General features: G+C 41.1%; 2 protein-coding genes across 6 annotated transcripts; one reads left to right on the top strand and one right to left on the bottom strand.

Annotated features, from left to right (window-relative positions):
• The first annotated feature begins 2,518 nt into the window (after nucleotides 1-2,518).
• Nucleotides 2,519-14,178, top strand: cd9r (CD9 molecule related). 2 transcript variants are annotated; one of them, XM_086184957.1, is made up of 9 exons: nucleotides 2,519-2,627; nucleotides 2,839-2,957; nucleotides 4,592-4,697; nucleotides 4,799-4,896; nucleotides 6,142-6,216; nucleotides 6,299-6,400; nucleotides 6,487-6,582; nucleotides 7,769-7,852; nucleotides 8,531-14,178. In XM_086184957.1, exons 2-9 carry the CDS (start codon nucleotides 2,892-2,894, stop codon nucleotides 8,684-8,686), a joined length of 783 nt encoding a protein of 260 aa, XP_086041083.1. In that variant the 5' UTR covers nucleotides 2,519-2,627; nucleotides 2,839-2,891; the 3' UTR covers nucleotides 8,687-14,178. The 2 variants fall into 2 exon arrangements, with proteins under 2 accessions (XP_086041083.1, XP_086041085.1); XM_086184959.1 differs by having other exon boundaries at nucleotides 9,138-14,177.
• Nucleotides 13,060-22,224, bottom strand: LOC147245532 (uncharacterized). 4 transcript variants are annotated; one of them, XM_086184955.1, is made up of 13 exons: nucleotides 21,639-22,224; nucleotides 20,526-20,666; nucleotides 20,258-20,376; nucleotides 19,738-19,909; nucleotides 19,523-19,641; nucleotides 17,323-18,970; nucleotides 16,588-16,757; nucleotides 16,152-16,246; nucleotides 15,318-15,448; nucleotides 15,046-15,226; nucleotides 13,934-14,078; nucleotides 13,621-13,690; nucleotides 13,060-13,108 (listed from the first exon to the last, which is right to left on the bottom strand). In XM_086184955.1, exons 1-13 carry the CDS (start codon nucleotides 22,120-22,122, stop codon nucleotides 13,089-13,091), a joined length of 3,495 nt encoding a protein of 1,164 aa, XP_086041081.1. In that variant the 5' UTR covers nucleotides 22,123-22,224; the 3' UTR covers nucleotides 13,060-13,088. The 4 variants fall into 4 exon arrangements, with proteins under 4 accessions (XP_086041081.1, XP_086041082.1, XP_086041079.1 ...); XM_086184956.1 differs by having other exon boundaries at nucleotides 13,087-13,108; nucleotides 13,621-13,668; XM_086184953.1 differs by lacking the exon at nucleotides 13,060-13,108 and having other exon boundaries at nucleotides 13,562-13,690.
• Nucleotides 22,225-22,534: the final 310 nt, after the last annotated feature.

The raw sequence follows: 22,534 nt of genomic DNA, 5'->3' as shown, positions 1-22,534 counted from the left end.
AGCTTGTGTCCCACAGGTTTTAAAATGTCCCAGGTCTGGTGACAGGCAAGACTGGATGAATTATGCTTGTTAGTTGGCTGTTTATTTGTCTGTGAGTTCCATTCTTGCAACACATTGAGGCAGGGGTCCCCAAACTTTTTTCTGTGAGGGCCACGTAACTTTTCCCTTCTCTGATGGGGGGCCGGGGTCAGTTTGTAACAGAAAAAGTGTGGCGATCGCAGGGGTGCCTAAACGTAAAAATGTATTGTTTTCCAGGAAGCCACACAACCAAATCACCCTCTCTGGGTTCTTCAGAGAAAAAAGTCAGGAAATCTATAATGACACCACCAAATAACCCTCCCTGGGTTCGGGTCTAGGAACTTCTTCTGGGGTTGCCAGACAGGGGCACAGACTGCAGAAGGGTGGAACAGAATGTCACGCTCTGTGCGTGTATGAAATAGTTACTAACTGACTGTTCACACCAAACGGCAATGGGGATTTTCGCTTTATTCACGAATGTAAACATTGATCCAGCGATCAAATTCGCACGAATAAAGTGACGTGAAAACGACCATTTTAACAGTCGACTAGTCACCGACTATTGAAACGATTAGTCGCCTAATCGGATAATTATTATTTTTTTCTTAAATTTAGCATGAAGTTGATTTAATTATGTGGCAAATGATAATAAACAAGAAAGATGGGAAGAAGGAAAAATACATCTTTTATTGAATTGATTAATTTAAAACACGTTTGTCAGTCACAGTCTCATAGCGCTCGAGCTCTCTTTTATATCAAAACACACTTATAAAATGTCCAATGTGTCCTAAAAACCGTCCTGCTTGAATGTTACTTTTATCTCGCCGAGGCGAGTCAGACTCCGTTTCGTTCCACTGCCCGACGGGCTTCTTTAAATGTTCCTGCATCACCGCCATGACACCAAGGTCTGCTTAGCAGCCTTTGCTAGCAGTCTTTTTATTCTCCGTATCCAGGCTAAAATGACGCCAAACTTTAGAAGCTTTGGTTGATGATGTTGACGCCGCGTTCCTGTATGTTACCGCTCAGAGACAGAGACGCTACTGCGCATGAGCGACTCTCGGCAGAGACTATAATCAAGTGAGAGGCCTCACTCTGTTGGAAAAACCCGTCTGGCGACAATCGTTGACGATGGAATTCATTGTCGACTGTTGCTATTATCGATTTTTGTCGACAACGTCGACTAATCGTTGCAAACCCTAGTGAACACACCTTAATAGTTAATAGTGAAAATAGTTCATAGCTGGTTATCATTTTATTATCAAATACAAACACACATATGGAAAAAAAGCAAAATGCATCTCTGGTATTGTTCAGGGGGCCGGGCCAAATGTGGAGGCGGGCCGTACCCGGCCCGCGGGCCGTAGTTTGGGGACCACTGCATTGAGGAAATTCTCTCCAGTTTGGAATAAATGTGAACTGGGACTCAAGACTGAACTGACTGGCCTTTGGTGGTGAAAGAATACTAGAGTTTCACAAAACAGGTTTCTGGCCATAGCTGTAGTATTCACACAAGATTTCAGATCGCTGTCTAATTTCATAAACCGATGATGTGAGGACATTTTGTGTCCAAAAAGTCAAAGGTCTGTTTCAATATCTCATCATACACTTTAGAGTGTGAATGATGGGGATGGGGCAAAGGGATACACTTTTGATAGAAAACTGCGTTGACATTCTTCTTAAGTGTACCAAGAAGTGTGTAATGTTTCAACATGTTCATGGCCAAGTGCCATCTCAGTAATGCTTCAAGGGAGTAATGATAAGTTTCACTTTGCAAGCAAGCAAGCAGACAGAAAACAACGAACGAGGAAAACCAACAAAAACCTTATTGTTAGATTTCTTAGCTGGTTTGAGGTTAGTGAGGTCAGTCGTTAGGATTAAACTATGTTTCACTGCGTCAGTAAACTTTTGCCATTTTCATAAATGCTGATAAAACAACTTATTTTCCACAATTGACTTAATTATTTGTTTTACTAATCTTTTTAATTAAAAAAAAATCTTGAACACGAAATGGAATCGTTAAAAATAAACATCGTCTTTCTCCTGTTTTGGAGTTGAGAGAAAAATCATTCAAGGCGAACAAGCAAAATATGCAAAGCCAAGAGTAGAGAGACTTCATCAAGGTATAAATACATGAAATACTGAGATACACAGTAAACATGTACTGTCATGGTTAATTACTTCATAGTGCACGAAACATAGACGGCTGGGTGTAAGTAGCCCTTATACCAGCAAAGAAATATAAAGAACTGAAATAGGCGACAGTGTGATGTGCTGATGTTCATGAGCGATCCATCGGAACTCTGCCTGTAGACAATAGAGACATTCCTCATCAACCATAGATGAGAAGAACAAGACTCGGAGAAATGAAACCAAAAGCTTTTATTTCCTTAACTTTCACTACGTGTTTCCTCGCAAGCCTCCGTTGATTCACGGGTCTCATCGCATTCTCATTGGTGTTGCTGTTAGCCAATCACATTACTTCACCACATAAAAAGGCGAAGCTTGGTGTGACTAAAGCAAAAAGCGCAAGCGACTGTTTAGATTTGGACGGCAGGTGTTTTGGTTGCTATTGGCGCAGGAAGGAACTGTGGAAACCTTCTAAATTAAAGGTATTTGTTCAATCAACAGTTGTTATCCTCCCAAATGTTGCTGGTACTTTTACTGTGATGCTACAGGCTAATATTAACGCAATGAACACGATTACTTAGAGGTGCATACCTTAACACCGAATGTAGTGATAAAAGCAGATGTTCAGGTTGAGGAGGTGCGTCACGCCAACAGGCTGATCAGATCATTCGGTTCACATCTTTTCGACTTAAGGAGTGGAAATCTGACCAGACGACATCATCATCATCATCATCATCATCATCACCATGGCTTTGGATGGATGTGGCCTCGTTTGCAAATATGTCCTCTTCCTCTTCAACCTCATCTTTGCGGTAAGTCTCACCCTAAATACACATGTATGTATAAAGGAGGGTAGTGAGTAATTAATAAAGTACACGCGTGATTTTTTTTTTTTTTTGGGGGGGGGGGTGATCTCGAACTCTTACACGGTGTGTTAAATGTTATCAAACGTAAATCTTATCACTTGTTTTTAGTCTGGAAAATGAACCGTGGGCTGCAAGGAAACGTGGCGTGTAGTTGAGAAATTTGGTCCGCGTCCAGGTGCATAACAGTGGTTTCGTATCTCTTGGAGCATGCTCAGTAATGTTCTATCCACTTTTACTATTTCAAGATAAAAGACACAATGATGTACAAGTTACTTTGGTTTTTGTTCTTTGCACATAACAAAGCAAATAACATAAATTACTTAATAATTACATGTTGTGATTGAAGGGGGTATGTTAATTGTAAGGCATCATTATTTTCATTTTCATTGCAAAATCCTTGAAGATGTGAGTTTTCGTGGGCATCTGTATTGAACCAAGATCTTTTTTGTTGAATGGTATTTAAAATACAGTAAGCCTTTAAAAAAATGATTGCAAATTCCTTTAATGAAATATGAAAATTGCAGTAGGTCACGTTAAGATTTCAATTAAATTTGAATTAAATGTGAAGCCCAAAATTAGTATTCAAAATGAACATTGGGTTAGTGGAGGTTAGAAGCTAAAAATGAGATTGTGGTGGAAAAATTATTGAGATGGACCTGTCCAGGGTGAACCCCGCCTCTCGCCTGTAGCTGCTGGGATAGGCTCCAGCCCCCCCGCGACCCTTAAGAGGAGTAAGCAGAAGAAAATGGATGGATGGATGGAAGGGTTATTGTTTACCTATCTGTCCTGCTTTTGACCTCATTCAAGCCATGTGTAGTATTGTAATAGAGCATAAAAATCATGGTAAGTTTAATGTCATGGTTTGGTTCATTTTCAATCACAGGTCAAAATATTTACTGTTTAAGCTTTGTAAACAATTTAACATAAAATCTTAAAACATAAGAATTTCCATCCATCGCCGTCTTCCGCTTATTCCTTTCTATTATGGGTCGCGGGGGGGGGGGGTGGAGCCTATCCCAGCAGCTACGGGCGAGAGGCGGGGTTCACCCTGGACAGGTCACCAGTCCATCACAGGACCATCACATAGAGACAGACAACCATTCACACTCACAGTCACACCTACAGTCAGTTTAGAGTATCAATCAGCCTCGTCCTCTCTTGATGTCTTTGGACTGTGGGAGGAAGCTGGAGTACCAGAGAGAACCCACACAGGAACAGGGAGAACATGGAGACTCCACACAGAAAGATCCTGTGCTGGAGCCGGGACTCAAACCTGGAACCTTCTTGCTGTGAGGGGACAGTGCTGACCACTGCACCACCGTGCAGCCCCCATAAGAATTTCAATATGATTAAAAGAACTGAATACTGCTGCTAACTTGGAGTTTATCCAAAATCCCAGGCTGTTTAGATTGTCTTGTTTCAAAGGCATGACATTGCCACATTGTCTGAGTGCAGCATACCTACAGTTTGGTGCTTGGAGAATCTGATAAGAGTTTGTGCACCATTGTTGTTACACCCCTACCTGTCGCCATGTTGGTGTGTTGTACATCCACACTGTGATTGAATTTCTCCTCGGGCAGTTGCTGGGCTTTCTCTTTCTGGGCCTCGGCCTGTGGCTGAGATTCAGCAGTAACACCAGAGGGATCTTTACAATAGATGTACTCGACTCCACCGCCTTCGTAACAGGTGAGATGCCATTTCACTCATATTTATTGTTTCCATTCACTGTAAAAAAAAAACAAAAAAAAAAACAACCTGATTTTTGACTTTTTATTATTTGGAATCAGGTGTGACCGTACTGATAGCCCTGGGCACAGTGATGCTGATCGTGGTGACGTTTGGAGATTTTGGTGCCTGCAACGAGAAGAAATGGGCTCTTCAAGTGGTGAGGCTGTTTCCTGTAACCCCGCTTCAATCTTGTGCCACAGCCAAGTTTTGTTTTCATTCTGTCGTGCAACGCAGTTGTGCAAAATAAGTGTGTGAGGAGCACGAAGCTGAAGTGATCCGACTTACATTTAGTTCCGCATGTTCAACAGCAAACAAAACTTTTTGGGATTGGTGGATAAATCTGATAATGGATGACTTACTTGATGAAATGAAATGAAAGGAAACGAAACTGTGAGAAGACTGGCCAAGTCCGGACATGTCGTGCCCGAGTCTGGCAGGCAGTTCTGGTGTCAGCGCTCGCTGAGAGGTTTGTGGTGCAGACGTTCATACTGAATGCTGCGCCGAGAGAGTCCCCGAGAAATGGAGCTCGCAGCAACTACATCAAAACTGCCATACTCCCCTGAACTTGCTCACCGTTAGCCAGTCCATAATATATTTGTTGTATTCACATACACAACGATTTTAATAAAACAAACATGGGTGTGTCCTCTGTCGCTTGGTGGGGTCTTAATGGACTCGGTCTCAATATGCACTCAGAGCATTGAAACGGATATGTTTAAACACCTGCTAGTAAATAGTTGAAAAAAAAATGTTCTAATGGAGAAAGCTCTTTTAATATGTAGGATCCCTGATTGTTGTTTTTAATTATTTGATCAGGCATCAGGGTTAACACTTGATTTGTTATGCAGTGGAAGAACCTTACAAAAATGCTTTTTCAGTGTCACTGAAACATTTGGTGTTGAGTTATAAGTCAACTATGTAAAAGCGATTATTTATTTACTTAAAATGATCTGAAATTTTAGCACCTCTCAGTTTCGCCCCTCCAAGTGAAAAAGTTGGGGCACCCCTGGTTTAGAATCACTGTGAAGGAGTTTAAGCCCACCTTTTGAGATTTTTTTTCCCCCCCTAAAATTTTCTATGATTTTTCTATTACATAAATCTCCAATGACAAATCATGATACATTTCTATTACTTTTAAAAAATAATAATAAAAAGACCTATTATTACATTTTCATTAATTTTTCAGGGGATGTCACACAAATCCTTGATGAAAAAAATTCTAGTCTCTATAATGATCTCAGTGGCAGATACGCATATAGTAGAAGAGAAATTTGTGCATTATCCAAGTGTTGAGTTGATTTTTCCTTTTCTTTTTGAAGCTCACTGCATATCATTGTGTACTGCACACAGGCTGTATGGCAGTGGAGGAACGTGGTGTGTATTTACTTCTTATTTCTTCCAGTTCTCTGTTCTTCTGTCCTTCCTGACTGTGGCTGAAATTGTTTGCGGAGTGCTGGCTTACTCCAGACGCCATGAGGTGGGACGGAATGAAGGATCACAAAAATGGAATTAAAAATAAGTCCAAATTAGTGATTAACATTGTTGTTTTCATGATTAAGGTGGGGGAGTACATTGCAGAGTTCTACATGAGCATGTATGGCATGTACATGAACAGTGGAGACCCTGCCATCGGTGTCACACTGACATTTGTCCACAACTTGGTGAGGACAAACTAAATTTTAAAAAATGTCAATTATTTCTCTTTTCTTTTTAGCATTTATAATTTAATCTCTGTTCCTGTCTGTAGCTTCACTGCTGTGGCATGACAGGGGTCTCATTGTTGGAGGTGGCCAAGAATACCTGTCCCAAACCAGATGGAATCTTGGAGCATTTGGTTATGCCTGTAAGTAGGTCCCAAGATCTTGAGACATTCTATCGAACCCAGTCTAAGGGCATCGTTGTCAGCATCTTCATCCAGAATAACGATCCCAGAGAGATGTGTCAGGGAATCAACCACATAAACAACAGAAGCAGAAAACAGGCGACTGATAGGACTGATACCTTGCTGGCAGAGGAACTCAGTCGGGTTTTTGCCCGCTTTAAGATGAACAGGCCCGCAATAACCGTTTTATCTCATATATGATACATATAATTAAATAAATATTTCTATTTATCTTATTGTTTTATGCTAGGAACCTTATATTTAATAGCTGTTGTACTTGTCGTTTGAAAACTTGCACAAGAGAGATGCACTCCAACTTTGTTGTATGCTATGCAATGACGAGAACGGCTTTTGATCTTTGATCAATATGAAGTTGCACGTGACCACAGAGAATTGGCTTACAAAGAGATCGACATGGCCCCATAAGCAATGTTATCAATGTCGATTAACAGGTTGTTTTTTTTTTTAACCTTCTAATTTTATACCAAAGGCTTCAGCCAACCATCTTCTTTTTCCGAGTTCAAAAAATCAGCACCATTCTGCCTCTACATCCCACTTTGTCTTCAAAGGTGGAATCGGTCTGCACAAACATAAGATCAACATTTTTTTCACAGATGTTGTTTTCACCTAGCAACCACAATGCCACAGACACACCTTTGATGAATACGACGACGTAACATGAATGTCCCAAAAGGTTGGGTTGAGGTCACATTCGGCTAAAAGTATGGACACGTTTTTCAAAAGGAACACAAAGTGTTTCTTCTGATGTCATGACTCGATGCTTTTATTTCTTTGCACGTGTTGTGCTAATTGTGCTTGGCTACAGCATATTGACTCTTAAATAACAAAAAGACGAGGAGGTTGAGAGGGTCAAGAATTTCTGTAAAGGCTTCAAAGAACTCCAGAGCTTCCACACTCAGTGTAACATTTAGAGTAATGACACTGTATTGTGAGTGACTTTTTTTTTTTTTGTTGTTGTTTTTTACCAAATTCTACTCCTGTACAAATGTCTGTGGTCTGCAAAGTCACAAAAACACATTTCTTCAACTCTGCATGTACTTGTCATACACATCTCTCTGGATAAGGCCTAGTTTACTTCAAGCTGAGAACTGAGCACTGACCTTCTGCCGTCTTTGTCTGTCTCCAGCACTGTCCTGGGATCATCACGACTGTTTTCGACAGTAAAGCTCCCCTGATGTTGGGCATCTTTATTGGGACCGCTGCTCTTTTGGTAGGCACAGATACTGTTTCTATCTTCAAAGATCACCTTTTCGTTTCCATTTTGTGTTTGAAATCAAATGGGTACAAATTATGTACCTGACCACATTTTTACAGTTCAGAGATATGGTGCCTAGCTGGGAATTTTATAGACATCATTACAGGCAGCCAATAGGAAGGAAGATACAAATCAGATGCTCAGATTGCTCAAAGAGGCCATAGCAGCTTTTTTCTTGTCTTGTCTTTTCTTGTCGGAGCCATTTTTGCTGTGTATTAAAGAGGTGCTAATTGAAGCTGACTGTGAAACATCTTTTTTTTTTCCTTCAGTTACACAGATATGGGGACGTATCGCAGATTCCATAAATCTGTCTATTCAATAGACTCTATTGGGACTAAAGTTGGCTCCAGGGAAAACAAACCAACTACTTCTTTCCCTTTCTCAGCTATAGATTCAAAATCGGATTGATTATCATCTGGCCTGTTTTAGCCTTTTGCAGCTATGTCCTTCCCAATCTTGGAATAAGCCTCAAAATCCAGTGTCAGTCAGGTTCCATTCTAGATGGGCTTTTTTTCTCCTGAGAGGCAAGTTTTTAAGTTCTAATCAATGTGTACTCCCTCTTCTCTCTCGCTCTTTCTGCTCCTCTTTTTTTCCTTTAACTTGGCTTATTTCTGAATTGATTGGTTCCTAAAGTTAATAGCTTTGATATGCAGCTCCACCCTCTGTAAACAGCTTCATCTGACCAGCTCATCTCCTCAGTACATCATCTTGACTCAGTCTACTTCGTCCCTGGCCAACCCACTTTCGCCTCACCATGAATTTGCCTCCACCCCTCCCCCCTCACCTTGACCAAGAGCTGGGAGTCACCCCTCACCCCTTTTACTGCTGCCATCATCCCTGCTGCTCAGGCCTAGTCTGATCAGTGTTCACCTTCATGCTGTCTTCAATCTATTCCACAATTTCCTGGCATACACAATAGAAAATTCTGTATTTTCAAATACTTCAGGAAGAAAAACCCACCTGAGAAAGTGATAGTTGAGGTATATCCCTCACCCACCCCCAAACCCCGTTATTTTATTGGAACATTATGAATTTCTACATTTAAAAAGCTGAGTTTTCCCCTGTAGCTGTTTCATTAATTCCTCACTGAATGCCTTCTGTCTCGAGGTTCCTCTTTTCTGCAAGGGCAAGTGCAATCTTTTGCTCTCTCACTAACTCACTCTGGCTGGTTTAATGTTCGGGCTGATGAGGAATCACTGCTGTTCACTATCCCCTCTGCCCTCTTGTGCCTGCATTTCAGGTCATAGCACTGGTGTGTGCCATCATCCTCCTGAGAGAGATCAAGAAAGGCCAGGTGGCTGTCATGGCCCACTATTCCACAGTGTACTAAGAGGATGCAGCCCTCATCATCATCAAAGACCTTTATTGGAATTTAAGCTCAACCAGCATGCCATTGTTTACCGATATTTCATTGTGTTTACAGTGTGAACATTTTTTAAATGCTTTTTGTTCAAAAATGACATTGTGCCTTAAAAGAACTCTGTGGTGGCTTCCGAATAGTAATCGTTTAGCTGGAACAGCTCGACAGCAGCTGCTACCAGCCTGAAAGACATCTGGGTCATTAAGGCCAAGATAGGTACACCACATCCTTTAAGAACTTCAGCATCTGTGAAATGTCGCGATCATGTTGATATGCAGTCTTTTATGCCACTGTAGCTTCTATTTTGTCTCCTGCTACATGTAGAGGAATTATTGCCTCCATATTAAAGCTCAAGTGGCCACTGGTACAAATTAAACATGTATGCAAAAGGGATCCTTTTTAATATACTTGAGCTTTTTATCAAAATCATTATGAGCCTATGGAACTTTAGTGTTGCATACAAGTTGTGTTTGCCCTTGCTTTAGATCTTTGGTCTTTATAGGAATGTAACACTTAGCAAAAATAGTTTGATTTTAGGGAACACTTGTTGCTTATCAACACTGTAGCTTTAAGAGTTTGTTCTACATTAACAACTGTTCTGTCTCTGGACTAAATCGTCCATTTTAAATAAATATACCATAGAGTGGGAGTTTGCATGTTCTCCCTGTTCCTGCGTGGGTTCTCTCTGGTACTCCAGCTTCCTCCCACAGTCCAAAGACATCAAGAGGGGACGAGGTTGATTGATGCTCTAAATTGACTGTAGGTGTGACTGTGAGTGTGAATGGTTGTCTGTCTCTATGTGTTGGTCCTGTGATGGACTGGTGACCTGTCCAGGGTGAACCCTGTCTCTCGCCCATAGATGCTGGGATAGGCTCCACCCCCCCCCCCCGCGACCCTTACTAGTAAGGAATAAGCGGAAGATGACGATGGATGGATACCATAGAGTGCTGTCTATGACATTATTGTGGTCCTTTTAATGCGCTTTTCTTGCTGTAATGATAAACTAAGCGAAGAACGTCTCAAAAAATATTCAGCCTTTAGTATTTTGTTCAAAATTCACCTTTTGCGTCAAAACATTTGCCTTCAAATCACTTTTTGCAATTTTATCACAGACAGTTCATGATCAGAAGTTTACATATCCTGGCAGAATTTGTGATTTTTTTTTTTTTGGCCATATGTCAGAGAATATGAATGATACGGGAAACTTTTTTTTTCACTCATGGTTAGTGGTTGGGTAAAGCCATTTGCAGTCAAACTGTTTACTCTTTAAAATCATGACAACAGAAACTACCTAAATCCATCCATCATCGGCTGCTTTTTCTGCACACAGTTTGACACAAACAGGTTTGGTGGGCCACTTAAGGGAACCATCGTCACCCGTGATCTGTTTTCTTGTCATCAGTGTGTGTGGAGAAGGTCAGTGAGTTTCTGGGCTCCTGACAGACCCTCGCATCTTTCATCCAGTGCTGTGCTGCACTGACGTTTGTGGATTCGGGGTCATGGCGAAAGCAAAAGAATTGTCAAATGATCTGCAAGAAAGGGTCATTGAATTGTATAAAAAGACATCGAAGGACCTGACAATGCCAATGTTCAAACTGTAATTAAAAAGTGGAAAATGAAACAACAGCACGCACCTTATGGGAAGCAGCAAAGACTGTCATAAGAGATCAAATAATATACAATTCCTAAAAAAAGAATTTAACCTTCAAAATAGGTGGAGAGATTAGACCCCCCCAGCCTCCCATACACCCACCGGCTTCATTATGAAAGAATTTAAAACTATATTAAAACTATTTAAAACTAAACATGAACTAAATAACATACTGAATAAAAATATTAAAACACTCCTAAAACTCGACAACATTTTCAATTTGGAAATAAAACAATATCTTCAATCGAAGTTAACCTAACTGAAGAATTATACATCTGAAATCTGTCATTTATAGATAAATCCATTAAGAACCATCCATGCTACAAAAAAAAATACCATCAACGCCACTTTAACATCCTGGTGGAAATCAAATAAACTCTCCAGTACAGCTTCTCAGCATCCTCTCATACCTCTTTATGGAACAAGAACATGCTCTTCATCAATAATAAAACCATGGCCTTTTGACCCTGGATTGAGAGAGGAGTGACAAACCTGGGGCAGCTCCTCAACGGTGGCCTGTTCATGACCTTCAACCATATCCAAAAAGAATACAATATACTGGCTCCCTGCTGTTTCCAATAAATTAAAAGAAGCATAAGGAAAAGCATCAACATCACAAACTTTAATAATCATGCCCCCCCCCCCCCATGCAAAGCTACAATTACTCAAACCTCAAAAGATCTCAGACATACAAGCTCTTAACATTTAATGACAACAATATCAACTGCAAAAGAGGAATGGACCACAGACCTCAATAACCTTCTGATATATAACTGGCAAAACAACACATTCTCCATGACATGGAACTCTAAAACTCAATTCACACAGGACAAAATCTGTCATAGAACTCCTGCCACTGCACACAAATCCCACCGCATGGGCTTCAGCCAAAGCAATACCTGTTGTCTTTGTTCAACCTCAGTAGAGAACTGCATCCATGCACCCTGGCATTGCTCATCAGTTCAAAAATACTGGTCATGAGCAGGCTATCAGAGGCCTCAGCATCCCGACATACCCAATTATCGCTTTACTTGGTGACCTCTCTTCATTAAATGCACCCAACCAGAACATATCATTTGTACTAATATCACTAACCATTGTCAAGAAGACCATATTATTCAACTGGAAAGACAGAACAAAGACATCCATAAACCACTGTCTTTAATCTTCTAACAAATCACTCAAATCTAGAAACATTTACAGCTGTTTTGAAAAATAACACCACATCCTTCGAAAGCAATTGGTCCCCCTTTTTACCAGACCTGCAACGCTGACTGGTTGAAGGCGGAGGTGAGCAGAGACTCCAAGCTTGGCTGTCTTGGGACATGATTGGGCCTCCTCTTTCCCCCTCTGTCTCTCACAAAAAAGAAAAGAAAAAAAAAGCCCTGTCTGACCCCATCCCCCATTGCAACGTCAATTATTTAAATAATTGTTCTCTCTTTTATTTTTCTTCTGATATTGGTTTATATAAGGCTATGTTAGAGATCTTTTTTTTTTTAATCAGGGGATTATGTTATTTTATATATGATCTATATTACATTTGATATTGTGCTATATTATATCACACTTTATTAACTATGTCTTATACTACCTGGTATTGAACTGTCTGACACTATTGGAACACTGGTTTAGTTTAAATTCATTATTCTCTTTCCCCTTTGTCCAAATTTATATTTACATTATACCATATTTGACACTGTAATACCACACCATGTTTTTACACACACCCACACAGTAACTTTGTGGTTTTCTCTTTGTCCTGTATGTCCACTGGTTGTACTTTAAGTCAACTTGGTTTAATACTTTTTTTTTTTTTTTTTTTTTTTTAAGTGGAAAATGAGGGATTCTGTTGACACCATATCACGGTCAGTTAGACCAACAAAAATTTCGGCCACAACTGCCAGGAAAATTGTTCGGGATGCAAAGACAAACCCATAAATAGCTTCAGCTGACATACAGGACTCTTTGAAAACAAGAGGTGTTTCAAGTTGCACAATAAAAGGAGGCACTTGAAGAAAACTAGGCGGAATAGTCGATCTTTTTAGTTCATCCTCGAGTCCCCAGACAATGTTGCCAAATCTCCCTGACAATCCCTGAATGTGTTCCCTGGACGTCACATCAACTAAAAAAAATTACAATGCAAAGTCAGTAGTTGTTTGAATGTGGCTTTATTTCATAGCTCACATGTCTTTGCTGGATCCTGAGAGGGCAAGGAAAAAAAAAAGGTCACATAATCACACGTTGTGACTGGATCACATTTTAAGATTGGTTTGTTTTGATGATCATTATGTTAAAAGCAGTGAGCAGCAGGCAGTGTATGCCAATACAGGAACTTCATTGTGTATAATGAGAGCAGACAATATAGCTTCAATCACACCAAAACCAAAATTTATAGCGATTGGGGGACAAAGTAAGTTCTCAGCATTATCTCTATATTGGTAAATTGCTCTGAAAAAGTATTCAAGTGCTGATGCGCACACTGCCAACACCACGTTAGTACTGGAGGTTTTACCAGAGCATCATTGTACTGTGATTTATTATGAAAAGCCCATCCTCAGTGGAAGGGAGACAATAAGGAATCCATGTGGCGACAACGGCCGTTATTGTAAAATCAAGGGGCCTTGCTTCCACCACAGAGAGCCTTGTAAAGCAAATATGAATGCTGCATTCATGTCTGTGTTATTTTTCTAGTTTCACTTGTGGTGAACTTACTATTGATGCAGCCTACAGCGCAGTCCCCGTTTGCAGCAGCGCACACTTCTGTCAAGCACAAGAAGTAGATCTGAAAGAGAATACGATTTTACCAGATAATTACACGGTCCTAGCTTAGCCACCACCATCGTGATAGGCCTGCTGTACTTGTAAAATGTCAGATAACTTGTGTTGTACTTTGTTGCATCAGTTATATTCAATACAGATAGACTCAGCTGATTCAAAATGTATTTCGTACAAAATAAATACACGAGTAACTTTTAAAAGACAACAATAAATGTTTGTATGAGTTGGTGTGTTTAGTGGGGGGCACCTCTGGGTCGTCCAGGTGAAGGAAACCTCCTTCAGTCACGTAGGAGGGACTTTCTACGGGTAGCGACAGGAAGCTAGTGACCAAGATCCTCCGGATGTGATGGGCGTGTGAAGGAAGCAGCTGTGAGCCACCCCGGCTTGGGCAGCTGAACAATACAGAGTGAATTATGCTTTTGTATGAAATGTTTATTCCTTTTTAATCATTGTGAAATATATGGGGGGCAAAAAGATACACTACTATTTAATAAAACATCTGTCTTTTGCCATTTTTCTCTCTTTTTTTTTTAAAGATCTAATTCCAAATCAAAGAGCTGTTTTGAAGGGAACTGTCAGCCAAGTTTCAGTTCCGTAGCCTTTACAAATTTAGTTCCTTCGGTAAACAGGTGCAAGGAAGAAAATCGAACCATTCTGAATAAAGCAATCGGAACATTGTCCATTCAATCTGAGGTGAACCTGCAAGCATATATAGTGAGCAGGGATTTTCCTCTTCTGTTGTATTCCTGTGAAAAAACTAATTGCATCAACAAGCTGTTTAAAAGCTGTCTTAGTTAAACTGAGATTTTTTTTTTAATTTGAAGCAATTTCAAGTAAAAAACACTTTTTCTACAGCACCCACTGCTGAGAAAACTACATGAAACTCACTCTCCCCCCCCCCCATCTCATTGGTCTCTCTCAGCACACTTGAGCAAAATGTAGTTAAGAGCCACTTAAACCTTTAAAATAACGCTACGTTAAAAGTTAATATCTTCACGATGTGGATTTTTTTTTTTAATTATTATTAGTAACCTCATCATTTATTCATTCTTTTTTTTATTAGCTAATTATTTATTCATTTTTGTCTGTCTTGTTTGCTTATCTTTATTATCACAATGTCTAATGTTTATTTGATATACATTTGCACCGCCATTTGCACCTTTTTACATCACTGACCTTGTCTCAGACATTGTTCAATGTTTAACTGAAAACATTTAAATAAAAAGTTCTAAAAAAAAAAAAAAAAAAGTTAATATCTTGGTAAGACGGACACTTCTGAAACAATAAGGTTTCAGAGCCTTTCTCAATAATAACCTTAGGACACCCAAGGTTACCCTAAAGTGCATGACAGTAACATACCCATCATAAATCAGCATCCAACTGGCATACGGTGCTGGTATGTAAGCGAGGCAGGAATGAACCAGCAGTACCAGGTTGGGCTCTTGGGGGTCCAGCAGCCTCACCTCCATATAAACCGGTTTCCCTCGCAGGAGGCTGAGAGGGAGGTGGGCCTTGGGGTGGTAGCTTGTGAAGGACTCATCTAAGAGGAAAAAAAAACAAACGTATTTAGCCAAGTCAGCGACAAGGAGGTAACAAACATGTGCAGCTGAAGGAATGACAGAGTAAAACACCTGTGGCAATTCCCAGTTGTACATTGACAGTAGCTGGTGTAGACTGAACAGATGAAGGAGCGGAATTATCCATTAGATGGAATCTCACATCACCTGGGGAACCTGGAGATGTCCGACATTCCACCATCAACCTGGGGGTCAGATAAAGATGACAACCGACGTACAGAAAATAATGGTCAAAGAAAGCAGGAGCGTGGACAAAGGGCCTGTCAACAGTATAATAGGGGTATTTATTTAAATGTATATTGTAGATCAAATGCATTTTTTTTTTGAAATCTCAACAGCCAAGAAGCTGGACCTGTCTGTATTGATCTGGTGCTGGAGCTTCAGCTTTGACAGATTGTACTGTAGGAGTGTGTCCTGAGACCTAAGACCAAAGATTTGAGTGCATTTCCTGTAAAAACAACAACAACAAAACAACTCATTTGTACTAAATCCTCGCAATAAATGGCATGAAGAAGTAGAATATATGTGCTCCACACAGGAAAACCCACTCTAAAAATAAAGGCTGATTAAAGACCTGCCAGTAAGGGGGGGGGGGGGGGGGGCAGTTAAAACAAACCCTAGAGCTGCAAAGGATGTTTGCATTGCAAGCATGTGACTTCGTAGCTGAACAGGATTTTCCTTGTGAGGAAAGCAGAAACGTAAAAATGTCTCCAAATTAAAAAAGGAGCACATATATTTTTTGTGAAATGTTCTTATTTGTCAACATGCACATCCACACTCATAAGCAAAGGGAATCAATTTTTTTTTTTTTTTTTTTTTTTTTTTACACATCTACCAAAAAAAAAAAAAAGCGCGTTCCTTTAATGGGAGACAATAGCAATGTCATACCTGACTGGAGCGTCATCATCAACAGAATCACTGTTTTGTTGAAGAGAATGGAAACCTCGGACTTCCAGCAGATGAACCACTGTGTGACCAAATACCTGACAACAGTATGAAATTAGATTAAAAAACAAAAATAGCTATTCACAGCTGCTGGGGTCGTTCCAGGTATTTTTGTTTTCAACTCTTGACATGTAACACAGCCAATACTAGCTGCCACCAACAATGATAACTTCACTTGCCCTTCTGACAGTGATAAGAGGCCACTCCATTTTTCTAGATGAAGGGGACCCGTTTTGTTCCCATGCGTAATATTGCCTATACCGCCATCTTCTGATGAAAATGTGCATTGTGTAGCAAAGATTTGCTCCCATTGATATGTGCGAGTGAGCACAACCGAGGCAAATCAAATCTTTAAGTATTAGACACAAGTGCGCCTTACATGTTTTGTGACTCCGCAGCCTTCAAGGGGTACCATATATAGGTCAGGGTCAGAGGTCAGCTTCTGAGGGTTGCAAGAAAAATTACTGATCTCTGAGGGATAAGGGGAGAGTGTTGGCTCCATCAGAGTGTCAGGCATCCTGAAGACAAAGAGCTGACCCATCGTACAGTCTGTAGATACACACAAACACTTGAGTTACAACTTTGATCAGTTTTCAAAGAAACAGTGATTTAACACCCTCCCACATAATATGAAGAACAGGCAGAGATCACAAAGTTCATTTCTAAACTTGTATGGTTTAGGCGTTGGCTGCAACGGATTTGCTTTTCCATAAGGACAAGTGTTGACAAGCTTGGGCTGATGGCAAAGTGTTCATGGCCTGTAAAAGGGTTTTACAAGGTAACCAAAAGAGACAGTGAAGTCAAAGTATGACACAGCACCAAGACTACACGGAGCAGTAGAGAGGGAGTGTACGGATTGGCTTTGGTGATCTGAATGCAGTGTAAACAGTGAGAACTAAAGGAACAATGACGGATGAAATAAATTGACATAATTTATCCCAAACAGGTGTATCGTTACAGTCAGAGACTGACAGCCTGAATGCTGCCCTTTCTCTGCACTGAAAACACGTCAGCTCCCATAGAGTGAAAGAACTAGGATGTATCGGAACATAAAGTGACAGTAAAACGAGCAAAGCTGCTCTTTTCTTGCCCCTCCTCTCATTTTCCTGCCCACCTTCTGCTTTTTCCATACCAGGATGCTTAGAAGGGTCATACTGATGTTCCTGAGAGATGTAATGGGGATCGAAGCCATCAATAGGACTGCCTTGTGACTGAGGAAGGCTAGAATATCTTGGATCACCCAGCCAAGCCGTCAGCACACCAGCCTCTGGGGAGAGAGGAGTTTCTTTTTCTGAATTAATGCTTCCAATATGATGCATTTCTTGGTCATCTAAAGGAGGCTTTTCTTTATCAACAGACATTTGGGGCTGGAAGTGGCGGTGGTAAGGATGCACAGAAGCCTTCTGAACGTCAAACACCAATTCTCTGTCTGGAGAACTGATTAGATGTGATGGAGCATCCCGTGGATCCTGTGATGGAGGGGAGGAATCTTCCATCTGCAGGTCTAACTCTTCTTTGGATGAAGTTGGAAACATGTCGTCAGCACTTTGCAAATTATAATACGTCTGATAGTGGTGATAAGGACTGTGGTTGGATAATGGGGCAAGGGAAGATGGTTCAGGTGGAGGAGCTGCAACAGGGTCTGGTCCCAGAGGACAGCTAGATGGGGAAAGATTTGCAGGACTCACAGGTACTGATTGGCTTGTTTTAGCATCTGCTTTCATATTTTTAGACAAGAGGGGATGCTTGGTTGATTCAGTGTTTTGTTCATGAAGGTTTAGCATTTCATTCCTGTCTGCCTCCCTTGCGTGAGGACTGAGGTCATATTTATTATGGAGCGACACTAACGGGTGAGGATGGGGATAAACATGGGTGTTCAACTTTAGGCTGCTCCCATCATTTTTTGCTGTATCAGTGTTGGGCTCCAGTTTTTTGGATTCCCCTCTAGCAATATATGGAAAATAATAGAAGTGTTGGTATGGGAATAGATATGGAGGATAAGCTGGATCAGGTCCAGGGATTTTGGACGACAATTTAGGACTAGTTGGAGGGGTGTAAGGAAGAGAGGTCCCCTCTGGAGGAGGCTGGAGGTGCTGGTCTAAGTCAACTCTGCTGGGAGCCTTTTTCTGCTGGATGTTTGGGTACAACTTGGTAGATTCAAGGATAGGAGAATAACTTTGCTCAGCCAGAACCTCTGGGCCTGGATCAGGGTCTTCATGTGGCCCGGACTGTGGGATTTTGGGGTGATGGTAGTAGTGGTAGTACGAATTCAAAGTATAGCTTTGGGGTTGGAGAGAAGGAGCTTCCACTTGGATCGGAAAGCCTGTTGCACTGTGCTGCTCGGACAGACCTAGCAAACTTGAATACGCCTGACTTGAATCCTCAAATGGACTAGAAGACGACAGAGAACCGTGGAACCACTCCCTTACAGGAATCCGTTTCAGGTCGTCGTCTTGATCATCTGGCTGGGGATCGACGCGAGGGATAGCTGGAGGACCAAATGTAGGCTCAGGAGTTGAAGATCTGGGAGGTTTAAATGCGTCAGGACCAGAACTCTTGTGATGATATGTGGGGTGCGGGTAGTAAGGTGGGGCCAGGTAGAATGGCGGCGCCCATGGGACGGACCCTGCTGGGCCTATAATTTGATGAGGGCTGTCCACTAGTGCTTGGCCAGCTGGAGGGAGCTCTTCAGGGGACGGCACCGGACAGCCCAATGTGAAAGCTTTTTCTCCAATTTGAAGAGAAAGTGTGTGTTTTCCATCCTGTAAAAAGAAGAGAGATGTTCACAAAGTACAATGAGTTTCCTTTATAACTGCATGAACAATTGTCAAAAATCCACAGCAAATACAGTACCTGGTGACTAATTTCTAAGCATTTCCCATTTAGGTGATTTAGTTTAGGAAATCTGATGACATGAATTCATTTTGCGGGTCATTTTAAATCCTTTGCTTTCGGAAATGTGTCGCTTGTAGATCATCACGGAAGAAATGTAAAACTTGCCGGCAAATTAATTTCTTTCTGACACAAGGGAAAAGGCTAAGAGTATCCAAACAATCTTTTATGAAAATTGGTGACACTGTAAGTTATGAAGACTACATTTGTAATTATCAAAGTAATACATTTAAAAAGCTTGGGTCAGCAGTTTTGCAGTAATTTCATGAGTCAGTGGTGTCAACGGAAGTTTTAATCGCCCTCAGACACCATGTCTGATATGGGACCCGAAAATCTCATACTTTTGTAGAATTCTACATCTTTAAAATTTCCAAAATCAGTTCATAATTAAATATGGTCACTTAAAATAAATAGAAAATCACCTCGAGTGTGATGCCACATGTAATGAACGGAGCAGCAATTAAAAGCTCATTCCCTTGTCTGTCCAAAGTGTAGTCACACTGTTGAGCCAGTAATACCAGGGGGGTCCACTCTCCTCTGACTGCAGCAGCACAGAAAAAAAAAAAAAGGGGTCATAAACGCATGATTCCACCGGTGCTTTCCTCATGTGAGACTGTCACCTTGGTGTTTTTTTTACCTTTCACCCTCAGCTCTTGTGTTGTTAAAAGGCCACGCACGCGGACAATCATACCATATGGGGAGCAGCAGAGGGAAGATGGACCTACATCCTCAGGCTGGACCACAGAGACTGGACACATCATCTTGACTGGCGACCCCCTCCACAGCAGAGGCAGCACATAACCGTCGTCCTAATCAGGACATGTTTTAAACAGAATTCTCTCAATCATTTGACTGCTGACCAAAAAAAAAACCCACTTTTTTTTTTGTCCATCCAACTTTGTTTTCAAGATGACAGCTGTTGCAGATGGAACTTGTGATCTTAACTCCTTTGCAAAAAAATGTTGAAAAGGAGCTGTTATTGTTTCGACTGAAAATAAGAACAATTTCATATCAACTTAAAGCATGCCTTTTGAGGCCGATTTATTTCCATAGCTTTGAAACCCATGGGTCCAGTACCTACGTGAGGGCATACTGTATACATACATGTATACTGCACTCAAGAATCTGTTCCAAAATGTATTCTATGGATGATGTACCTCTTGTGTGACATGACAGGCATCATATGGAGCCACAAGCCTGAGGTCTCTCAATGTGGTCTGAATGGAGTAACCACACTGGGGTGGCAGCTTGGGCACCGGAACGGATGACTCATTCGCTGAGACACAAATAGACCCAATATAAAACACGAGTTAATGGCACCAAACGCTCAGGACACCAGCTCCAACTCTACACTTTTGGAATCCGACATGACTATCCCCCGACATGCACCCCAAAATAAACCGGGAGGGAGCTGTAAAGCTTCACCTCGGTCCAGCAGGAGCTGCGCAGCCTGTCTCCTCCGAACAGTGAGGGTCATGGTGTGGTCCCCACACTCCACCACAGGCTGCAGCCTCTGCCAGGTCTCCCCTGAGCTACTGAGATGCTGTCCCCACGTCCTCATCTGGCCTTTTGGTGCATGAAATGGTAAATGACAGAAGTGAAACAGAACAAGGTTGAGTGTCATTACATACCTTTGTGGAATCTCCACTCTGTGACTGCTGGGAGGGCATTATTGACTCAAAAAAATTCACAGTTCCCACTGATTCAATCATAAATCTACTTTTATTTCAGATGTATAATAATATCTTCCATTTTATTACGATCAGAATTGGTCTATTACGGGATTCACTGGTGTTTTAAAACAGACGTGTCAGTGTAAGAGAAATTCATGCAAATATGTGGTGATGGAACTTCTCTCCAATTTTTTTTTTTGTAAAAAGGCCTTTTATCAGAATACATTTCTTTGAGAGTGAAGAGTACAGAGAGACTTTTGCTCATTCTGGACCCTAAAATCTAGAAAGACTTGGGTTCAAAACTAGACCCTTGACGATCTGAACCTCGAAGATGAAATATCAATTTGGGAAATATGAAAAAAAAAATGAATATGTTGTTGATTTATGCCAGGAATTTTGTTTTCACCTTGTCTGTTCTTGTTCATGCAATTTTTGCTCTACTGGGACTCAAAGATGGAGATTTGGTGGTCAAAGGTCACTGTGACATTCAGGTACACGTCAGAGAGGCATCAACCCATAACGCAGTGTTTCTGGCTTAAGTATATTTTGCCAAACTGTTGCTCTAAATGAAACAAAAACATGAATATGTTAAGGACTTCTTTGTACTACAAACATCTAAATGGCCTTAAATTTGTGAGAAATGAGTGAGAAAGTTTTTAAAAAAGGTCATAATAGTTAGGAGATGACCACTAAAATTACAAAACAATAATTTGAGAAGTAGTAAATGTATTCCATGGAGAGAGGGCCAAGAATAACTTCCACGCCAAGCTGTTAAACATTTTTAAGGCAACTTGCTAAAACTAAACAAAACAAAACCACAGAATCTTAAGAGGACACAGACATTTCAAGGATGTCTTCGTCTTACCTGAGACAGCAGAGTCTGATTGGTAGCCCACGTTAGCCTCGAATTGACCAGGGATGTAAAACTTGCCATTGACTACAGGTTTAATTTCACCTGGGCTGCAGTCTTCATTCGGAGGCTTCTGTGTCGAAAGCATCCGTTCCCATTCGCTCTGCTTCCGTATATTCTGGGCTCTGGTAGGGGACACCCTCCTGTGTCCAAATCTCCTGCGGGGATTCCCGTCTGAGGTTCTGGTCCGCGATCCGTCCCCAGCTGTTGATGAACTCGGCTGGTTTCCCGGTTCTCTCGAGTCTAGAAGTGGCTGTCTGTCCTCTTGGTTGTAAGCGTGTGTGCGGTTTTTCCTCTTTAGACCGACATTCCGGTCGTTCTGGGGATCCAGATTTAGATTTGGGTTGAGGGTGGTGGGTTGACACCTGCCTGTTGGGGCTAATGTTACTGTGATGGTGGAAATGAGGAGGACATGGTATCCGCTTCGTTTCAAATACATTGCCAAAACGAGTTTCTCTCTGTGCAACTGAACATCGGGAAACCTAAAACAGCGGTAGTATTTTTGAGGACCTCATCGTGACGCACCTGCTCACTAATTGACTCTAATTGACCACGTGATCTGCTACCTGGCATCTTGAACACAGATCCCTCATGTACACACTGTACACACCTTTCTCCATTTTTACTTTAACTTAATTCCAAATGTAAGTGGCACCCTTTATATATATATTTATAAATATATATATATATATATATATATATATATATATATATATATATATATATATACATACACACACACACATACTACACATTTCATGGATACATCCTACGTTGTTTACAGGCTGTTCAGTAACATCTCAAATATGTATAAACGTCATACAACAAACTGGAGACGGTCGAAGTAATGA

This window comes from Aulostomus chinensis, chromosome 18, assembly GCF_037954235.1.
Source record: "Aulostomus chinensis isolate RoL2024-O1b breed Wild chromosome 18, RoL_Achi_v1.0, whole genome shotgun sequence".
NCBI classification, from domain to species: Eukaryota; Metazoa; Chordata; class Actinopteri; order Syngnathiformes; family Aulostomidae; genus Aulostomus; species Aulostomus chinensis.
The sequence above is the reverse complement of the archived record's forward strand: the minus strand, read 5'-3'. Positions and strand labels throughout refer to the sequence as shown.